A 17314-nucleotide genomic window follows, 5' to 3' on the forward strand; every position below is an offset into this window, starting at 1 on the left:
TTGAGGACTCCAAAGATACGCTCAACGACATTACGAGCTTGAGCATGTCGAAGATTGAAAAGTTCTTCTTTGTTGGCTGGTCTATGGTAGGTGTATCAGTTTGGGATCAAAGAGAGATAACAGGATATCACACCTTACACCCGCCCGTCCCCATTCTGCCAGATGATAGCGGACACCACGATAAGGAACAAGTAGTGTATCACAGGCTGCAAAACCTGCATCAGCAAGATAGTACTTGCCCTGGGGGATCATGAAATCCATCAATCGTGCGTGCATGAACATTGTTGCATCAGCCACAGATCCTTCAAAACCCGCTATAAAATAGAGGAACCGAAAATCAAATGAACAGACAGCTAGGCAGTTTTGTGAAATTTGGCCCTTCCGATCTCTCGATGCATGTCGATCAGCAGCTGTTGTCCACGCATTGATGTGTGTCCCGTCCAAGGCCCCTAAGGCATTGGCAAAAAATGGGAAGAATTTAGAGTTTTTGCCGATGTAATCAGAGAGGCTGAAGTTGCAATCTGGGAGTTTGACATAGTGGTCGTAGAATGGACCAGCAGAGACGGCATAAAGAACTTTTTTAAAGTATCTGCCATGTGCCTTTATCAATTGCCATAAATATGAAAAGAGAAAAATAATTACTTGGATATTGTTTCATTAGATCGCTGAAATCTCTCGCCTAGATGGCGTACTGATAAACCAGTGACACAGGCATACAGAAAGATTGCAGCTTGCTCTTCCACCATAACCCCATTGCGTGACATGATGAAGCCACAAAGAAGTTGGAGATTGGCACAAAACATAGTGAAAACATGTAGACGCATCCCAAGCTCACTGAAAATTCGGTCAGGATGGCCATGAATCAGCTCATTGACCCAAGCTGCACCAGAAAGTGCCGAAGTATGGTATGGTTGCTGCCAATAATTGGCTTGCTGATAGAGAGTGGCAGCGATTCCAATGATGTGAAGGAAGTAAGCAGTTACTGTGAGTACCCGCTGTTGTGTGACAGCCTGCTCGTTATCGGAAGGCATGGCAGAACGATGGAAAAGCTTCAGAGAGCGTACCGATCCCGTTGATCTTATCATTTACTATATTAGGCTGTCACACAGATCCTCACGTGTTCAAGAATGTGGCTCGGAAATCCCATCAAAATTTGGCATTCTGAGTCCGAACGCAGCCTAAAGGAAACGGAAGAGACATTTTGCAGGAAGTTGATGAAAGAAGGCACATAGCGTACGACAGGGTTTCCCAGCTGCGAACCAGGATTACGGTGGTGGAAGATTCGCAGGGCACGAAGAAACCGACATGGCCACACTGACGGAGAGAGTCGAGGGTTATGAGCCGAAGGAGTTGAGTGAATCTGGATAAATACGCACCGCTGCTACTTGCATAGTCTTCTCAGGCATAGCCTACTCGAGGAAGGGTAGCTGTCTGTTGGATTTAATTGAGCATCTGCAATAGTTCGAGATTGCTTGCGGTTCGCTCGCCTAAGGTGACTTGTAAGCCGACCGGCGAGTCACGACGCAATCCAAATACATATTCGATGTAACGTAGGCCCAATTTATCGAGGCCACAAGTCGAGTGAGGAGGAGGAATTTTCGAGGTTGGTCATATAAGTTGGATTGACGTAAAGGAAACGGAAGAGACACTTTGCAGGAAGTTGATGAAAGAGGGCACATAGCGTAAACTTCAGCGACAAGACGGTCGCATTCGTAGCCAACCGAACACCCTCTCCGTTTGTCGTCGATCTCTCGCCTCACATGAAGGGTGGTTGACGCGGCGACAGCGAACTAGGATTACGTTTGTGATACATTCGCAGGGCACGAAGAAACCGACTTCGCCTCACTGACGTGAAGAGATGAGGGTTACGAGCCGAAGAGGAGATGAATGAATCTGAATGGATACGTACTGCTGCTACATGCATATCCCTGTCGTCCAACGGCCTATGATACGCGCACTGAGTCTTCTCAGGCCCTACTCGAGGAAGGGTAGCTGTCTGTTGAGCAAATAACTACTCTGCAATGGTTCGAGATTGCTTGTGGTTTGCTCGCCTACGGTGACTTGTCCTAGCGGCGAGTCATGGCGCAATCCAAGATGTAATGTAGGCCCAACTTGAGTGAGTTGGATTGAGGTAAGGAAACGGAAGAGACGCCAAACGGCCTGATGATACGCGCGCTGAGTCTTCTCATTCATAGCCTACTCGAGGAAGGGTGGTTGTCTGTTGGATTTCATTGATCTGTTGGATGACATTGAGCAAATAACTAGCTTGTGGTTCGCTCGCGTGGATATGGTGACTTGTAAGCCGCCATGGAGACACTTACAAAAAGAAGGGAGAATAGGAAGAACAGGGAACCGCCAAATGTTAGACCGCGACGACTATGTGAGTACTAGATATTGGATCATGAGGCCACCAGTCGAGTCAAGGTGAGGATTTTCATGATACTCCCTCCGATATTGAGGTTGGTCAAAAGTTGGATTGAGGTAAAGGAAACGGAAGAGACTCGCTCTCCGTTTGTCGTTGATCTCTCGTTTCACTTGAAGGGTGGTTGACGCGGCGACAGCGAACCAGGATTACGGTGGAGAAACATTCGTAGGACACGAAGAAATCGACATGGCCTCACTGAAGGAGAGAAAAGAGGGTTATGAGCGGAAAAGAAGCTGAATGAAACTGGATAGATACGTACTGCTGCTACGTACCATGCCGTATCGTATATCCCTGTCGTCCAACGGCTCATGAAACGTGCGCTGAGTCTTCTCAGGCATAGCCTCTCGAGGAAGGGTAGCTGTCTGTGGGATTTGATTGAGCATCTGCAATGGTTCGAGATTGCTTGTGGTTCGCTCGTTTATGGTGCTTGTAAGCCAACCGGCGAGTCACGACGGAATCCAAGATGTAATGTAGGCCCAACTTGTCGAGGCCATGAGTCGAATAAAGATGAGGAATTTTCAGGATACGCCGATATTGAGGTTGGTCATAGGTTGGATTGACGTAGAGGAAATGGAAGAGACATTTTGCTGGAAGTTGATGGAAGAGGGCACATCCCGTAATCTTCAACGACAAGAACCCAACTCCCTTTCCGTTTGTCGTCGATCTCTTGGTTCACTTGAAGGGTCGTTGACGGGGCGACAGCGAACCAGGATTACGGTGGTGGAACATTTCCAGGACTCGAAGAGACTGACGGAGAGAGATGAGGGTTATGAGCCGAAAAGGAGCTGAATGAGTCCGGATAGGTACGTAGTGCTGCTACATGTCGTCCAAGGGCCTATGATACGCGCGCTGAGTCTTCTCAAGCATAGCCTACTCGAGGAAGGGTGTCTGTCGGATTTTATCGAGCAAATAATTGATCCGCAATGACAGCCTGTCGCATGGATACGGTGACTTGTAATCCGACCGGCGGAGTCACGACGACCATCGATGACTCTACGTGCACTGCCTCGGGGCACGTACAAAAGAAGGGAAGAATAGGAAGGACAATGAAAGCAGCGAACTGCCAATGTTAGACCGCGACGACTATGTGTTCTTCTGGAAGACCAACGAAAAATAGTGAGTGCGATATGTTTTGTGTGGGGAGGGATGTTGATGGGATAATAGCGGTTGGGCATCGCAATGGTACTCATCACCCTTTACCGTAAAATTGAAGCTTGAAGAAGAAGGCGAGGAGGAGGAGGTGACGTTTGCCTCTGCCGAGCACTGGATGATGGTGCAGAAAGCGTTGCTGTTTGGCGACTATGGCAAGGCGCGTGAGATCTTGGGTGTAGAGGGGGTATCGTCGAGTGACATGGCGCACGTCAAAGCGCTAGGTCGACAAGTGAGCGGGTTCGACGAGGCCAAGTGGGTCGATGCGCGACAGGACATCGTGCTACAAGGGAACATGCACAAATTCTCGCAGAACGGCGAGTTGCTTGAGAAATTGATGTTGACGGGGGATAAGAAGATGGTAGAAGCGAGTCCTAGAGATCGGATATGGGGCATTGGCTTTGGCGAGAAGAACGCGTTGAATCAACGTGAAAGGTGGGGTTTGAATTTATTGGGAATTGCATTGGAGGGGACGAGGAGGAAATTAAATAAGGGAAGCGTGGGAAAGGAGGGGCATGAAGCGTAAAATGTAAAATAGAAACAGAATCATCATCATCATCTCAACAAATGCTGCACACGCAGCCACTCTCGTACGCTCAGCGCGCAAAGAACGCTCAGAACAAGTCAAATCATGGCGACGACAGTCCACCCACTTCACCCACTTTGGCAGTCAAAGCTCTCTCCATCGTCGCCGCTCACAAGGACACGACCATCGTGAACTTTTGGAGTCAAAGGAAAGAGAAGATGGCGGCGGCTGCTGCAGCTGCTGCAACCCATCCTCATCCTCAGCGACAGCAACAACAAAAGACCGTTCCATCACGCGACAACACCACCACCAACGGCGTCGATACGAATAGCTGGCCAGAGGTCGGCAAGGTTCTCGAATCTGCGAGTGGCACGACGACGGATGAACAACAGGAAAGGGAGAAGGAAAACGTGTCACATACCCCGAGGAAAAGTACGTTTCTTCGCTTTCCCATCGATCGTTCTCTCGTAATAACTTGAAAATCCACAACAGCGAAATGGGTTCCTATACCCCCAGAAGAGCTCCAAGCAACTGCAGACGCACTCCGAGTAAAATCAGCAAAATCTTCTCGCTCCAATTCACGGAGTAACAATAAACGAAACACCACCAATGCCAATGCCAATGGATCAACCCAGAACCAATCAGGGCGCCAATCGACGCCAGCAAGCACATCTCACTCACGCGTGAACAGCCGCTCTGCGAGCGTCCATTCCAGCCCTCACTTGTTTGCTCGTGGTCGGCGATTGCCTGATGATCAGGATCACTCCGTCCCTCCCGTACCGACTCTCAATGGAACCAATGCAAATGGTGGTGGTATGAAAGCGATAACAACAACGAAAGACGACGCGTATAGACCGTATCAACCACAGCCTTACCTACCCTCCCCTATCACCATCACGAGGAACACATCAACGGGCTCACCGACGTACCCGTACCCGCACCCGAATTACCCTGCGTTTGAGTATCCTTCAGCTGGCTCTTCGCATCACCCGCTATCAGCGATGCCTGCGCCACAGACGATGCCGGTCCCGCAACCTTATTGGTTCCATCCCAATCCATCTTCGGGGCAACATAGTCCGAATTACCCACCACATAAGCAAGCACAAGGGATGTATTCGATGCCTCAGCCTGTTGTACATCGCCATGCAAGCGGGAGGAAACCACCTGAACAAGCAGCGCCTGTCGTTGTGTATGGGTACGATGTTTCCAACAGCATAATAACACTAGTCCAGCCTGTTTAAGAGGAGAGGAATAGGTTAGATGGTTTGAAGGATGAGGAATAATGGGGAGGGGATGGGACGTACTGGTCCAATTCGTCCCAGGTCTATAATTCCCAACGGAAGAACGCAATCACCACCTCACAAAGAAGAGAGCGAGAAGAGACCATACCTCAACGCAATACTCAACACCATCAACATGGCACCAGGGCTTTGAATAAGCATCATCGGTATGCTAAGCGCGCCAACCACCTTGGCTTTGTATGTGTGTGGGAGTTGTGGGGCGTATTGGACGGCTGCGAGGAGGGCTGAGCTTACGTCTCCCATGAGGATAACTGTGTCGGGAGCGAGGGTGTTAGGGAGGAGGTGGTGGCGAGGAACCAGGTTATGAATGTTACGAGGATGTTAGTGTGGGTAAAAGGGGTGTGTTAGGGAGGAAAGGAGCAGGGGAAAGAAAACGCATAGGTCCACGCAAGCAGCACTGTGTATGTTATCATACTACGTGATATACTTGGCTGTGATTTTGTGCGACTTCGAACCAATTATCTTTCGTTCTCCTAATTTGGATGCTCAAGCGCTCAAGCCTCAAGGTGACAGGACTTGAGGCTGTCCAAACGTGGGTTGTCCAGAGCCAACGCTGTCACTGCATGTTCAACGACTCCGAGAAGTTCGTCGTGTCTGGAGGTACCTTTTCAGTTGTTCAAGGACATTCCATTACATATGGGGGGCAACATGCGGGTGAAATTCAAGGTGAGATCCATCTCGTCCTATTCGACGACTGACTCTTTTTTTGCATCAGGGTTGAAAGTACTTTATGACAACATCGCGGCGGGCGCGATGCACAACTCCAAAGAGCGTCGTGACTCTCCCAAATGCCATCCCGACACTCGGAAAGCAGTATTAAGCGATATCACCAGTTGGATTTCGGATCACAAGAAGAAAACTTGTATCCTCTGGCTGAGAGCTCCAGCCGGCTCAGGAAAATCGGCCATTTTGCAACAAATAGCAGAAAACTTCCATAATTCTGGGGGATTGTCTGCAAGCTTCTTCTTTTCTCGGACAGCTACGAAGAGAAACAGGGAGACTTTCCTTATCGCCACTCTCGCTTCCCAACTCGCGACTTCGATCCCAGCCACTAAACCACTCATCGCAGGAGCGATTGAGCGAGATCCGTCCATCTTCGACCGCGTCCTCTCTGAACAGATGGACCGTCTTGTGGTTTACCCGCTGGTGTATGCTTCACTTCATCCTGAGGGCGGCTATCCACCGTGGCCAACGTTGCTTGTCATAGACGGGCTCGATGAGTGTAATGGAGGAGAGAATCAGGCTGAAATTCTTCGTGTCCTCAGGATAGCCCTTTTACGGTTGAGGTCTTCTTTACCAAGACTTTACCTCCTGATCACGAGCAGGCCAGAGCCAGCCATTGTCGCGGTTTTTGACCACGAACTCTCGGATATCACTCACCGTATACTTCTCGACGACACTTACAATCCCGATCGTGACATCGCGACATTTCTTAGAAGCACCTTCGCTGACATATTCCGTCGACGCCATGCTCACTTCCCTTCTATGTCGTCCCTCCCACAGCCGTGGCCTCCAGAACATGTTATCTCTTTCCTTGTCCAAAAATCATCTGGCCAATTCATCTTTGCTGCGACGGTGATCAGGTTCATAGATGTTGATCGTAAAATTCCAACCGCCCAGCTTCAGCTAATACTCGACGTCTGTGGATCAGTGGATTCATCTAATTTTGCAACTAACCCTTTCGCTCTACTTGATGAGCTCTATAGCCATGTCTTGAAGTCTAGCGAAGAAACGGAGAGGGCTATTTCTATATTTGGGGCTATTTTCTACCTACCTACCGATCAAAGACCGACTCTTGAACTCCTTCGGGCGCTTCTCCGACTCGAATCTGAGGATATTACAATGATCTTTTGGGACTTGCACTCCATCGTTCACATCCCTGTTTATGATAACGATCCTATTCGTTTCTACCATGCGTCGCTTCGGGATTTTCTTGTGGATCGACATAGGTCGCATAACCTATACATTGACGGATCCAAATCCCATTCCTTCCTTCTCAAAATGTGTATTCGAACTCTCACCGATTTTCATGATGGTGGATGCATTCGGGAAAGATCAGCCGTTGCATTGAAGTACAGCATGCAGTATTGGAAGACCCATTATGATTACGGTGATAAACTGGATCCTGGGACTTTGGATAAGGTTCTGGAAGAATACGATTTAGAAACGTGGCTACCATTGGATAGTTGGGCTAGTTTCGATGTCTTTATATCGTGGTGGAATGATTTTGCACCAATGCGGGGCCGCTTCCATAGCCGAGTGAGTGTATTCATTTACCTGATTTAACTCATGATGCTCCCTTCTGACAATCTTCGTCTAGTGTAGTCCAGAATGCTCAGCTTTATGTTTTCGATACACGTCGGTCATTGATCGATACCTTGTTCACCGATTCCAGGAACATAAACTCCCCGCCGTTGTAGCGGCACTCATGTGGTTGACATTATTGAGTCCCATAGAACGTCCACCATTGCGCTGGGCGGGCGATAAATTGATACTACAAGAGGCCGCGTGGTTTTGGAACGTACGAACACAAACGGATGAAAAAATTCAGTTCCTTTACTTTTTCATGGGTTTTCTCTCCAATCCTAGGCGATCCGGTAATCTTTTTGTTGGGAGTGCTATCTCAGTTACCCATTTTGCCCAGGTCTGTGCACAGAGGGCGTGGAGAGGCATTTTGGTTTTGAACCCCCTGTTTGGTTCGAAAAATTGGCTGTATGTTCATTCCGCAATCCCAAATGCGTTGTTACTAACGTGCGAGATAGGTTGTTCGTTCATTTGTGCGACGTGATGGACCTCTTAATTTGCGGTCATGCTCTTGATGGGAAGAGCTCCAAGCCCGCCAATGAGGCGATAATTCAGAATATCAAGGTTAAGCAAACTCCGATTTCTTTGAGCCTTGGTCCACTGAATTGTAATATCTTCATTCGTCGCATGAAGATGCGCATGGAAGACATAATGGACCTTCTGAAATTCGTCGAAGCCAGCGCGACTGAGGATCAGAAAGAATCATTTGAAAGCCAATTGTTGCGCTGGAGAAATACGAAAACGGAGGTCACTGCGCTGATTGATTCCACAATGGTCAGATCTCTCTTCATCTTCAGTGTTGCCTGCGTCAAAGGCTACTCTACTGACATATCTATTTCAGGTACTTTCCCAGGAACAAACGCTCCCAGACGAAGTTAGGACACCAGGTCGTGTAAAACGAAGCCTTGCAACCTTCTTGCGGGCAAAAGGCTTCTTCTCCTTTCGCAGACAACAGAACGAAATGCAGGAAAATCGTTATAATTGACCTCATGGGTTCTGACCATGACGAGGGTGCGCTCTTTGAGTTTACGGGGAGCTTTGTTCAACTAAATTTCGTAGTCACCGACCCAACACCGACCACCTACTATCGTCATGATGAAGAGGTGACTCGCCATGAGTATAAATGATGGAGGTGATGTTGAACATGTAAGTGACAACCGAATGTTAGAAGTGACGCCTGCACGTTCCGAATGCGAGTAGAACGGCCGAGGGCAGGCACTGGAGTTCGCGAGAGTAAAGGTATGTCTGAAATTCACGAGAGTAGAGGTGAAGATGAAATTTGTCCTATATCTACTGGATCACGTGCTACGAGTGATGACGAAACATATGTACTGGAGAACTCGACATTCGTCACGAACGACATCAGCAAGATAACAATTTACTTCTCTGCTTTTAGCAGCTTTTCTGCTTGCCACAAGCAAAGAAGTCAAAAAGCTCAGAAGCTACGCAACCGAAAATGTAACAAACCGAGAAATGAGGAAAACTACACTCTACATTAACCCATCCAACTGTGTCTTTCTCCTAGGACCCCTTTCTGGTGTATATATGAGCTACATATCGCATTTATGTACAACGACGACCTGTGGTTCAGCAGATCAGCTGTCAGTTTGAGCCAAGTTTGATGCCTCTTGTTGTGGAGAGTGTTCTGCAGTGTGTTTTCACACTCCGACGGTCCGGTGGGCCACTCACTCTGCACAACGGATGGGCACGAGACTAGGAAGAGGAAGGAGGGCCAAGACGCAACCAAGACGCGTTGAACATTGACATGTCACCATCACTCGTTTCAGACTCCGACCAAGTTGAACAAGAGCTTTCCCAACCAAGGGGGTTCAAGAATTTAAAAAAAGTAGCTGGGGTCGAATTTTTTTGTAAGGCCCTGTGTGCTTGACCTACCTACCTATGTAATCAGGCACATGTCTATATATGGCAATATGACATCATCATCATGATCGCTCTGATCCTCTAAGGCTTCGCATACCCAATTTCGTGGGGCTATCTCCAATGCAACACATTGTAGGTGGTACTAAAAAATAAGTGAGTGTAGTGATTAACTTGTGCAAGACTGATACTCACCTGTTGAGTCTCACATCCAACCATTTTACCAAGCCATTGCATCCTGAGTGCAATACCACACTGCACAGGCATCTGTTTAGAGTGTCTGATGTGTCGAAAGCATCAAAATGATTCAAGTTTTGAAATCAGGTCACACAGCATACCCATTGGTGTCAAGAACTGGTCTCTAACTGTTTTGTCAGTAAATTGTGATTGATTAAAACATTAGACAAAAATTTGATGAAGATTAGACTGTGAAAAACAATTTTGAAGCCAGAAATTGGGCTGGATATAATGAAATATAATATCCAGTCAAGATAATGTACTATACAATGATATTCTAGATGCAGGAATACTGTAAATCACCTTGGAAAACCAATTTAGGACTATCTTGTAGAGGGTTCCAAAAATCTTTTTTTCGGCCTATGGCCAACCTACCTACCCAACCCCTGGTCCAGCATTCAGATCCCTGAACCCCCTTGTTCCCAACTTCCGCGTCAATGTCTGTCAACGTCGCTCCATGCTCCATCTTGATTCCATCCCGCCTTGAGGTATCTCCTCATGGGCTAACTTGGGGGCTGGGAACTTCCCTCCATGGGTCATTGCATATGGTAAGCATGTTAATCTCATCACTCTCTATTCTTTTCCAACCCCTTTTCACATCTGTCACTAGGCGCTGTGCTGTTGTGGCTGCCTCCCAGCTCCAGGTGTTTGTTAATACCCATTCTTTCTTCACACAGCCGTCACTGTAAATTTGGGACCATGTGAAGGATTGAGTGAAAAGTATTATCAAGAGGTACCGTTAATATGTCTCTTCTGTTCACTTACATTACTAATTCTTCTGTTCTATAGCCAAAATCACACCAGGTAATCTGCTACATAGCTGGATAAAAACACGTAGTATAGTGTGAATTGAATCAGCTTGTTATACTAATTTACATTATTTCCATTTTTTTTTTTTTGGTTTCTCTTTTGACGTCTTTGACTTTTTCTCAGCTTTTTTTCACTTTTTAACTTTTGGTAGAAGCGAGAAATTCAGCTTTTCGAGAAATTGGACTGGGCTTTTTGTCTTGTTGCTTTTCTACTTTTTTCCACTTGTAGCCACTTGCACAAGCCAAAAAAAGTAAAATGTTAAACTGCCGATGGAGGGGGTAATGATAGTAGAGAGTAGTAGAGCATCAGGAAAAAGGACCCCTGAGAATTAATACCGCTGAATGATAGATATGTCGGAAAATTCAAGAAAAACCTAGATGCACCAATATGGTGCTCATATGTGCGCATCAGGTCATCAGTATTTCGGGATGCATTTCAGCCACAGAACTTGTGTATAGGTGTGATAGACCCCCTCACTTAGATCAGTAATTACTGGACGTTTTAGTACTGAGCAGGTGTGTTAGTGGTTAGGTTGACAAACTACGATTTGGGACCGGAATCTTTCTGAGCATAATTTTTAGGTCTCACACCAAAGAGAACGTCAAATCCGTCAAATCAATGTATTTCAAGCTGGGTGTGCACTACTACATAATGGCAGATACTAGACTGGTGTGGCCTCGCTGCCAGCTCTCGTAGAATACAAACGAACCTGACCTGTCATTTGAGCCACCTCTGACGGCATCCAGTGAGTTTGGCAATGTTTGGGCTGATGGCTGGAGTTGTCGTCCTCAGTGTCATTAACGATATCCTGATGTTTTGGGCTGATGGCTGGAATTGCTGTCCTTGTCATTGATGATATCTGGACATCTGGGCTGATGGTTGGAGTTGTCGTCCTCGCCATTGGCTATATCTGCAACCTTGTGACTGAGATGATTCAATTTGGCTTGGGGAGCATCCGAAACGCAATCATATGATATCAGTTAGACGCCATGCAATGGACAACTGTCAGTCACCTTGAACAAGTCAGCTCGGGAAGCGTCCATGCTGAGAACTGGCATGTTCTTGGAATCCAAGGGGGCTGGGGAATTGGAATGATTATGCGACTGCATCCGTGGTGGGTTGATTCCTCCCCCTTTATATATTCGAGCATCTCAATGTTTGCTCAATGTTTGTGGAGCTGTTGTGGGGCTGCTCCACTTTGCACCTGTGAATTTCCTTGACGCATTATGCCAACCAAACAATCAGTGGGGCTCCAGCACCAGCTATGAATGTTTGACCACCAACGGCTTCCCAGACTGTGCTCTATGTTGACTTCTACAAAATTTCCTACCAATGTCACCTCGTCCAACACATTCTAAGAAGTCTGGGAAGCCAATAGGAAGCTCCAATTTGAGAGGCTTGACAGGACTCATGAAGGATACCCAAGATTAGTGTATACTGATACAACCTAATAAACTCTGATGTGCTCGTCCGTGGAAACCTCTCAGCAGTTGCTAGCACTTAGCGCGAAGTTACATGACCTGATAACATGCAAATATGTCTGCCCTTGGAGACTGATCAACACTCATAGGTTCATCAGCTGCCGCAATGACTCATATGCTAATTGGGATTTTTCCGACATACTAAAATCAACAATTTCCAGATTCTTGTCCATACAATTTTGTCAAAGTCTGTCAAAAGTCTAAGGTCGAAAAAATATATAGTGACCTCACATATTTTTGTTGCAAATTGATCATGTCATTTTGCCATTCAACACTCACAAGTGGCTACCACCTTTATCATAAACTAAGGTACTTGCCTGTAGAGCTGTGTGTATAAGTCCACAAGTTTTATGAAAGGCCTTTCATAGGTGTGTCCTGTGTCTTTCTTTCTCATAAAGGCTATGTTCTTTTCATAAAATGTAGGCAAAGACCACAGGACCATTTCATAACATTTCATAGGAGCTTTCATAAAAGCTTTCATAATTATTATCATGCACTTTCTATGAATATTTCATTGTACTTTTCATAATTAAACCTGTGCACTTTCAATAAATATTTCATTGACTAGGTTTGGTGTATTCATTGCCTCTTTCACATTTAATGGTGTGTGCTTTCATTGAAGAATTCATTAGGAATTTTCAGCACTTTCATTGCACTTTTCATAATTAAACCTGTGCACTTTCAATAAATATTTCATTGTCTATGTTAGGTGTATTCATTGCCTCTTTCATAATTAATGCTGTGCACTTTCATTGAATATTTCATTATCAATTCTGGGTGCTTTCATTGTGCATTTCAATAAATATTTCATTGGCTAGGTTAGATGTATTCATTGCTTCTTTCATAATTAATGATGTGTGCTTTCATTGAATATTCTACAGCTTTCACTGGGATTTTTCATTGAGTATCTCTCAATATTTCATTCTGATTTTCATACATACCCCCAGGGCTATCATTACGATTTTTCATTATATTCCATTATAGCAATAAAATAGCTATTAGGGTCCATCCAATTGTAGCACACTAGTAAGGTCCTATCTCACTATCCTTTCTGCTCCCCAAGATGTCTGTCTCATATGCTCATTCTTGATCACTTGCATTGTATTATGTCACACATTACGTAAGCATTGTAGTTATACCTCATGTACATGAGGCAATATCATCTTCTTACTATCACCTACAACTCTTGTATCATTTGGATACCAAAGCCCTACCAACAGCTCTGATCCAAATCTTGAGGTTCTAGCAGATAGGAAACACGAGCAACATTAACTACTCCTTCACTGGGATTGTCTGTGAAGGTTGGAGCACAGGTATGCTGAATGGTCACATTCCATGGCTCCTAGCAGTAACTGCACAGTTTGGACCAACTCCGTGGGTCTCCACACCTTTGACTGTCTAGTCTGCCAGACGATACCTTGACTGTCCCACTACCTAAGTGATACCTACATTAAGTAGCGGTTCACAAAGGTGGACACTGTGGGAACAGTCGACACTCTAGCCAACTATCGACTATCTAATCCAATTCGGTATTCTTACATCTGGTCCTTGTGTCTGATCTTCCCTTCCATGCTCTCATACTTCAATTGCCCTCATTCACCCTGTCTGACTACCGACAACCAAAGAAATCTACTCCCCCTGCAGGTACGTCGCTGTCAGTGACGTGGCACCTGGATGTTGCATGACTAAAGAAATGGGGGGGCAGGGGTTGTGTGAGCTCACCTGGGTTGGCACACAACATCGTCACTGTCCTCGTTGTCGCATCAATGTGGCAGGCACTCGTTTTCTTGCCAAAGCTGGTGACGTGGTGTTGCTGTGTCGTTCTTGTGGTGTTGGGGCATGCCAGGCTGGTTGTGGGTGGTCGACAAGGGTTGTAGGTTGTGGTGGCCATTGGTGACAGTGGTGGTGCAGCGGCTGTGGGTGAGCATCGTGATGATGGTAGTGGTTGAGGCCTGAGGAGTAGGGTTGTGGGACTTGTGTGGGACGCCCAATTCAAGCATGGGCAAATGACAACAATCAAAAATTTGTACAAGTCCTCAACTTGATTTGGGCGTGGCCTTCTGACAACAGAATCTAGCAAGGTTCATTTAGGTATTTCTAAACAGTTGCATGGTGCAGCTGCTAGATTGCTCCCTTCTTCACACACATAATATGTTGTGTAGTTGAGTGTTCGATTCCCAACCTTCACACTATTTTTGACAATGCATGGGCTCTGGATTTTAAACCTCTGGCTGGCTGGCTATTACCAATCCAACAGAATCCACTAAATAGTCAAGGAACTAAGTTGTTACTTGATATTTCAGGCAGAAACTACTTGGACTACTGATGCTGTAGGAAAAACAATCAAGGTCTATGGGGAAATGAGCTGGGAATATTGGGTGTATCTGGAGTATGAGAACATGACTAGAGAGTATCAGCCACTACTTGGAGCAATGGAAGCTACTGACTTTCTGCACAAAACTACTCATGGTACATATCCCATCAGAAAACTATGTATACTTTTTTTTTCCCCTGATGATGGTAGGAGATGGTATATGCACATATATGCACCAGGTACAGCAAGGATTGTATGCACATGTTGGTGCTGGTAAGTGTAATCTCACAGAGTTCCTTTGAGAATGGTGTTTAGTTGTTATCATGAATATTAGAACCTACAACTGAGGTGTAATTTCAAAAAAAGTGGAAAACTATCCCCTAGAAGAGGGGATAGAAAATACTCAAGAAAACTCAAGGACACTCACAGAAGTTAAGCAGGTGTACAATTCTAAGAGTATGGAAGTAGTGTAATGAGAGGAATTGAGGTGGTGATGGTTCTGAAGAAAGAAGAAGGAGAAGTGAAGCATATGGTAAGTTAAATATGCGCTAAAAATGGAATTGTTTCCAAATAAGCATAATATCAGTATTACAACCACAACTGAAAAAAAGACTGGATGATGGTCCAGTTCACTTCAGTCCTACATTTTTTTCGGTCCTATGGACCAGACCTTTAAACACTACAAATTCCTACTGGACTCCTTGTACTGGATTCCACTATACACATTCCTTAGGAATCAAGAATTCTGTGTGATTTGGGATCATTCCAGTACAAATTTACCAGGGCTCCACTAGGACTGGGATCAGTATTTGTGTAGTGATCACCCAACATAGTTTTGTCCCAGTTCTAGTCCAGTCAGGTAGGATTCTGGGAGTCCAGTAGGAATAAGTGGAGGAGTTTAAAGGACCTTGATGAGTTTCAGATAGGAAATAGGGTGGCTTAGACTGTGACAACAACTTTAGGGCACCTGTGGAAGCTTGGAAAAAGGAAAGGCTAATAGGCTTTACTATCATTGACTTTGTTTTGTTTAAATGACACAATCTGGCTTTTGAAAACAATGGGTAATGGCACATCATAATGGTGGGAAATAGAGACATGTATGGCATTTATGGCATTTATCAAGATCTGGAAAAATGATGTGAAATGTTTATAAAACTAAATCAAATGAATCAGAGAAAGACATTGGAAGACTTGGAAGATTAGAAACTCACCAAGACAATTTTTTAGAGCAATCTCTACAAGTGCATGTTTTTTATCCTTCATTTGAAGATGAGAGGCCTCCTGAATCGCAGTTTCAATTTTTGCTATGTCAGCAACCAAGTTGAACTTTTGAATGGCTGATTTGAAGGGGGCAGAAGATGCTGAAGGGTTCTGATTCCATAGAAAATATGAGTGCTCTGCGATGATAGCTGTGGCTGAGCAGCAAAATAGTAGTTACAATAAAGTGGTCAGAAATAATAATACACATACCAATACATAGAAGGGCAATGTCCTTAGAGGTTTTTGTATAGTCAATCTACATAGAATTATATTGTGATCAGAATAGTGAATGGCATTTACACAGTACAGACTTACAAAAGGCCAGTCTGTATAACTGAGGACATCCTCCACCTAGAAATAGTGATTGATTCAGTGAATTGTTATTTTCAAAAATTAAAATTAAAAAATTAAAAATGGGAAGAGAAAATAAAATGCTTACAGCCTATTTGAAGAAGTAAAGCAGCATAAGTTTTCAGAGAAATGCAACTCACAATCTCAGGATTCTTAGCAAAATAAAAGGTGAAGAAGGGTGAGACTTACACGCTATGTAAAACATGGGCAATGCTCTTGTCAGCAATAAGTAGGAAGGGCCAGATGCCAACGTACATCCTGTTCAAAGCCCAGGACATCTTGTCAGCAACAAGCAGGAAGTGCCAGCCTGACTTACAAACTACTCAAAACCCAGAGCACACTCTTGTCAGCAACAAGCAGGAAGTGCCAGCTAGATGCTGACTTACAACCTGTTAAAAACCCAGAGTGTAAGCAACAAGCAGGAAGGGCCAGCCAGATGCTGACTTACAGCCTGTTTAAAACCCAGAGTATGGTCTTGTCAACAAGCAGAAAAGGCCAGTCAGATGCTGACTTACACCCTGTTCAAACCCTCCTGTCAGCACAAGCAGGAAGGGCCAGCCAGATGCTGACTTACATTCTGTTGAAAACCCAGAGCATACTCTTGTCAACAACAAACAGGAATAGCCAGCCACATGCTGACTTACGAACTGTTCAAAACCCAGAGCATGGTCTTGTTAGCAACAAGCCAAAAGGGCCAGCCAGATGCTGACTTACAGCCTGTTGAAACCCCAGAGCATGGTCTTGTCAACAAGCAGGAATGGCCAGTCAGATGCTGACTTACAGCCTGTTCCAAATTCAGAGCACGTTCTTGTCAGCAACAAGGAGGAAGGGACAGCCAGTTGCTGACTTACATCCTGCTCAAAACCCAGAGCATGCTCTTGTCAGCAACAAGCAGAAAGGGCCAGAAAGATGCTGACTTACAGCCTGTTCAAAACCCAGAGCATAGTCTTGTCAGCAACAAGTGGAAAGAACCAGCAAAATGCTGCCTTACAAACTGTTCAAAATAGAGCATGCTCTTGTCAGGAACAAGCAGAAAGGGCTGCCCAGATGCTGACTTACATCCTGTTGAAAACCCAGAGCATGCTCTTGTCAGCAACAAGCAGGAAGGGCCACCCAGATGCTGACTTACAATCTGTTGAACACCCAGACCATGGTCTTGTCAGCAACAAGCAGGAATGCCAGCCAGATGCTGACTTACATCCTGTTCAAAACCCAGACCATGGTCTTGTCAGAAATAAGCAGGAACAGCCAACCAGATGCTGACTCACAACCTGTTTA

At 45.5% G+C, this 17314-nt stretch overlaps 6 protein-coding genes across 6 annotated transcripts; 2 read left to right on the forward strand and 4 right to left on the reverse strand.

Annotated features, from left to right (window-relative positions):
• Positions 1–1487: 1487 nt before the first annotated feature.
• LACBIDRAFT_330499 (uncharacterized protein) lies at positions 1488–2808 on the reverse strand (the record flags this gene model as incomplete). Its single annotated transcript, XM_001884782.1, has 5 exons — positions 1488–1790; positions 1910–1996; positions 2056–2196; positions 2322–2387; positions 2698–2808. The coding sequence occupies 5 exons, from the start codon at positions 2806–2808 to the stop codon at positions 1488–1490; spliced, it is 708 nt and encodes a 235-aa protein (XP_001884817.1).
• A 683-nt stretch (positions 2809–3491) lies between these two features.
• LACBIDRAFT_252516 (uncharacterized protein) lies at positions 3492–4100 on the forward strand (the record flags this gene model as incomplete). The annotated part of the gene is made up of 2 exons (XM_001884702.1): positions 3492–3541; positions 3590–4100. The coding sequence occupies 2 exons, from the start codon at positions 3492–3494 to the stop codon at positions 4098–4100; spliced, it is 561 nt and encodes a 186-aa protein (XP_001884737.1).
• Positions 4101–4141: 41 nt separating this feature from the next.
• On the forward strand, positions 4142–5341 carry LACBIDRAFT_304362 (uncharacterized protein; the record flags this gene model as incomplete). The annotated part of the gene is made up of 2 exons (XM_001884703.1): positions 4142–4532; positions 4593–5341. The coding sequence occupies 2 exons, from the start codon at positions 4142–4144 to the stop codon at positions 5339–5341; spliced, it is 1140 nt and encodes a 379-aa protein (XP_001884738.1).
• Positions 5342–5349: 8 nt separating this feature from the next.
• LACBIDRAFT_304363 (uncharacterized protein) lies at positions 5350–5644 on the reverse strand (the record flags this gene model as incomplete). The annotated part of the gene is made up of 1 exon (XM_001884783.1): positions 5350–5644. The coding sequence occupies one exon, from the start codon at positions 5642–5644 to the stop codon at positions 5459–5461; it is 186 nt and encodes a 61-aa protein (XP_001884818.1). The 3' UTR covers positions 5350–5458.
• Positions 5645–10097: 4453 nt separating this feature from the next.
• Positions 10098–10286, reverse strand: LACBIDRAFT_304365 (uncharacterized protein; the record flags this gene model as incomplete). Its single annotated transcript, XM_001884784.1, has 1 exon — positions 10098–10286. The coding sequence occupies one exon, from the start codon at positions 10284–10286 to the stop codon at positions 10098–10100; it is 189 nt and encodes a 62-aa protein (XP_001884819.1).
• A 5211-nt stretch (positions 10287–15497) lies between these two features.
• Positions 15498–17188, reverse strand: LACBIDRAFT_330502 (uncharacterized protein; the record flags this gene model as incomplete). Its single annotated transcript, XM_001884785.1, has 21 exons — positions 15498–15550; positions 15637–15840; positions 15896–15941; positions 16001–16036; positions 16125–16127; positions 16177–16188; positions 16226–16228; positions 16292–16294; positions 16353–16355; positions 16423–16425; positions 16485–16487; positions 16552–16554; positions 16611–16613; positions 16681–16683; positions 16751–16753; positions 16818–16820; positions 16888–16890; positions 16958–16960; positions 17028–17049; positions 17096–17098; positions 17166–17188. The coding sequence occupies 21 exons, from the start codon at positions 17186–17188 to the stop codon at positions 15498–15500; spliced, it is 438 nt and encodes a 145-aa protein (XP_001884820.1).
• Between the last annotated feature and the right edge of the window lie 126 nt (positions 17189–17314).

This window comes from Laccaria bicolor, genomic scaffold, assembly GCF_000143565.1.
Source record: "Laccaria bicolor S238N-H82 LACBIscaffold_27 genomic scaffold, whole genome shotgun sequence".
In the NCBI taxonomy this organism is placed as follows: Eukaryota; Fungi; Basidiomycota; class Agaricomycetes; order Agaricales; family Hydnangiaceae; genus Laccaria; species Laccaria bicolor.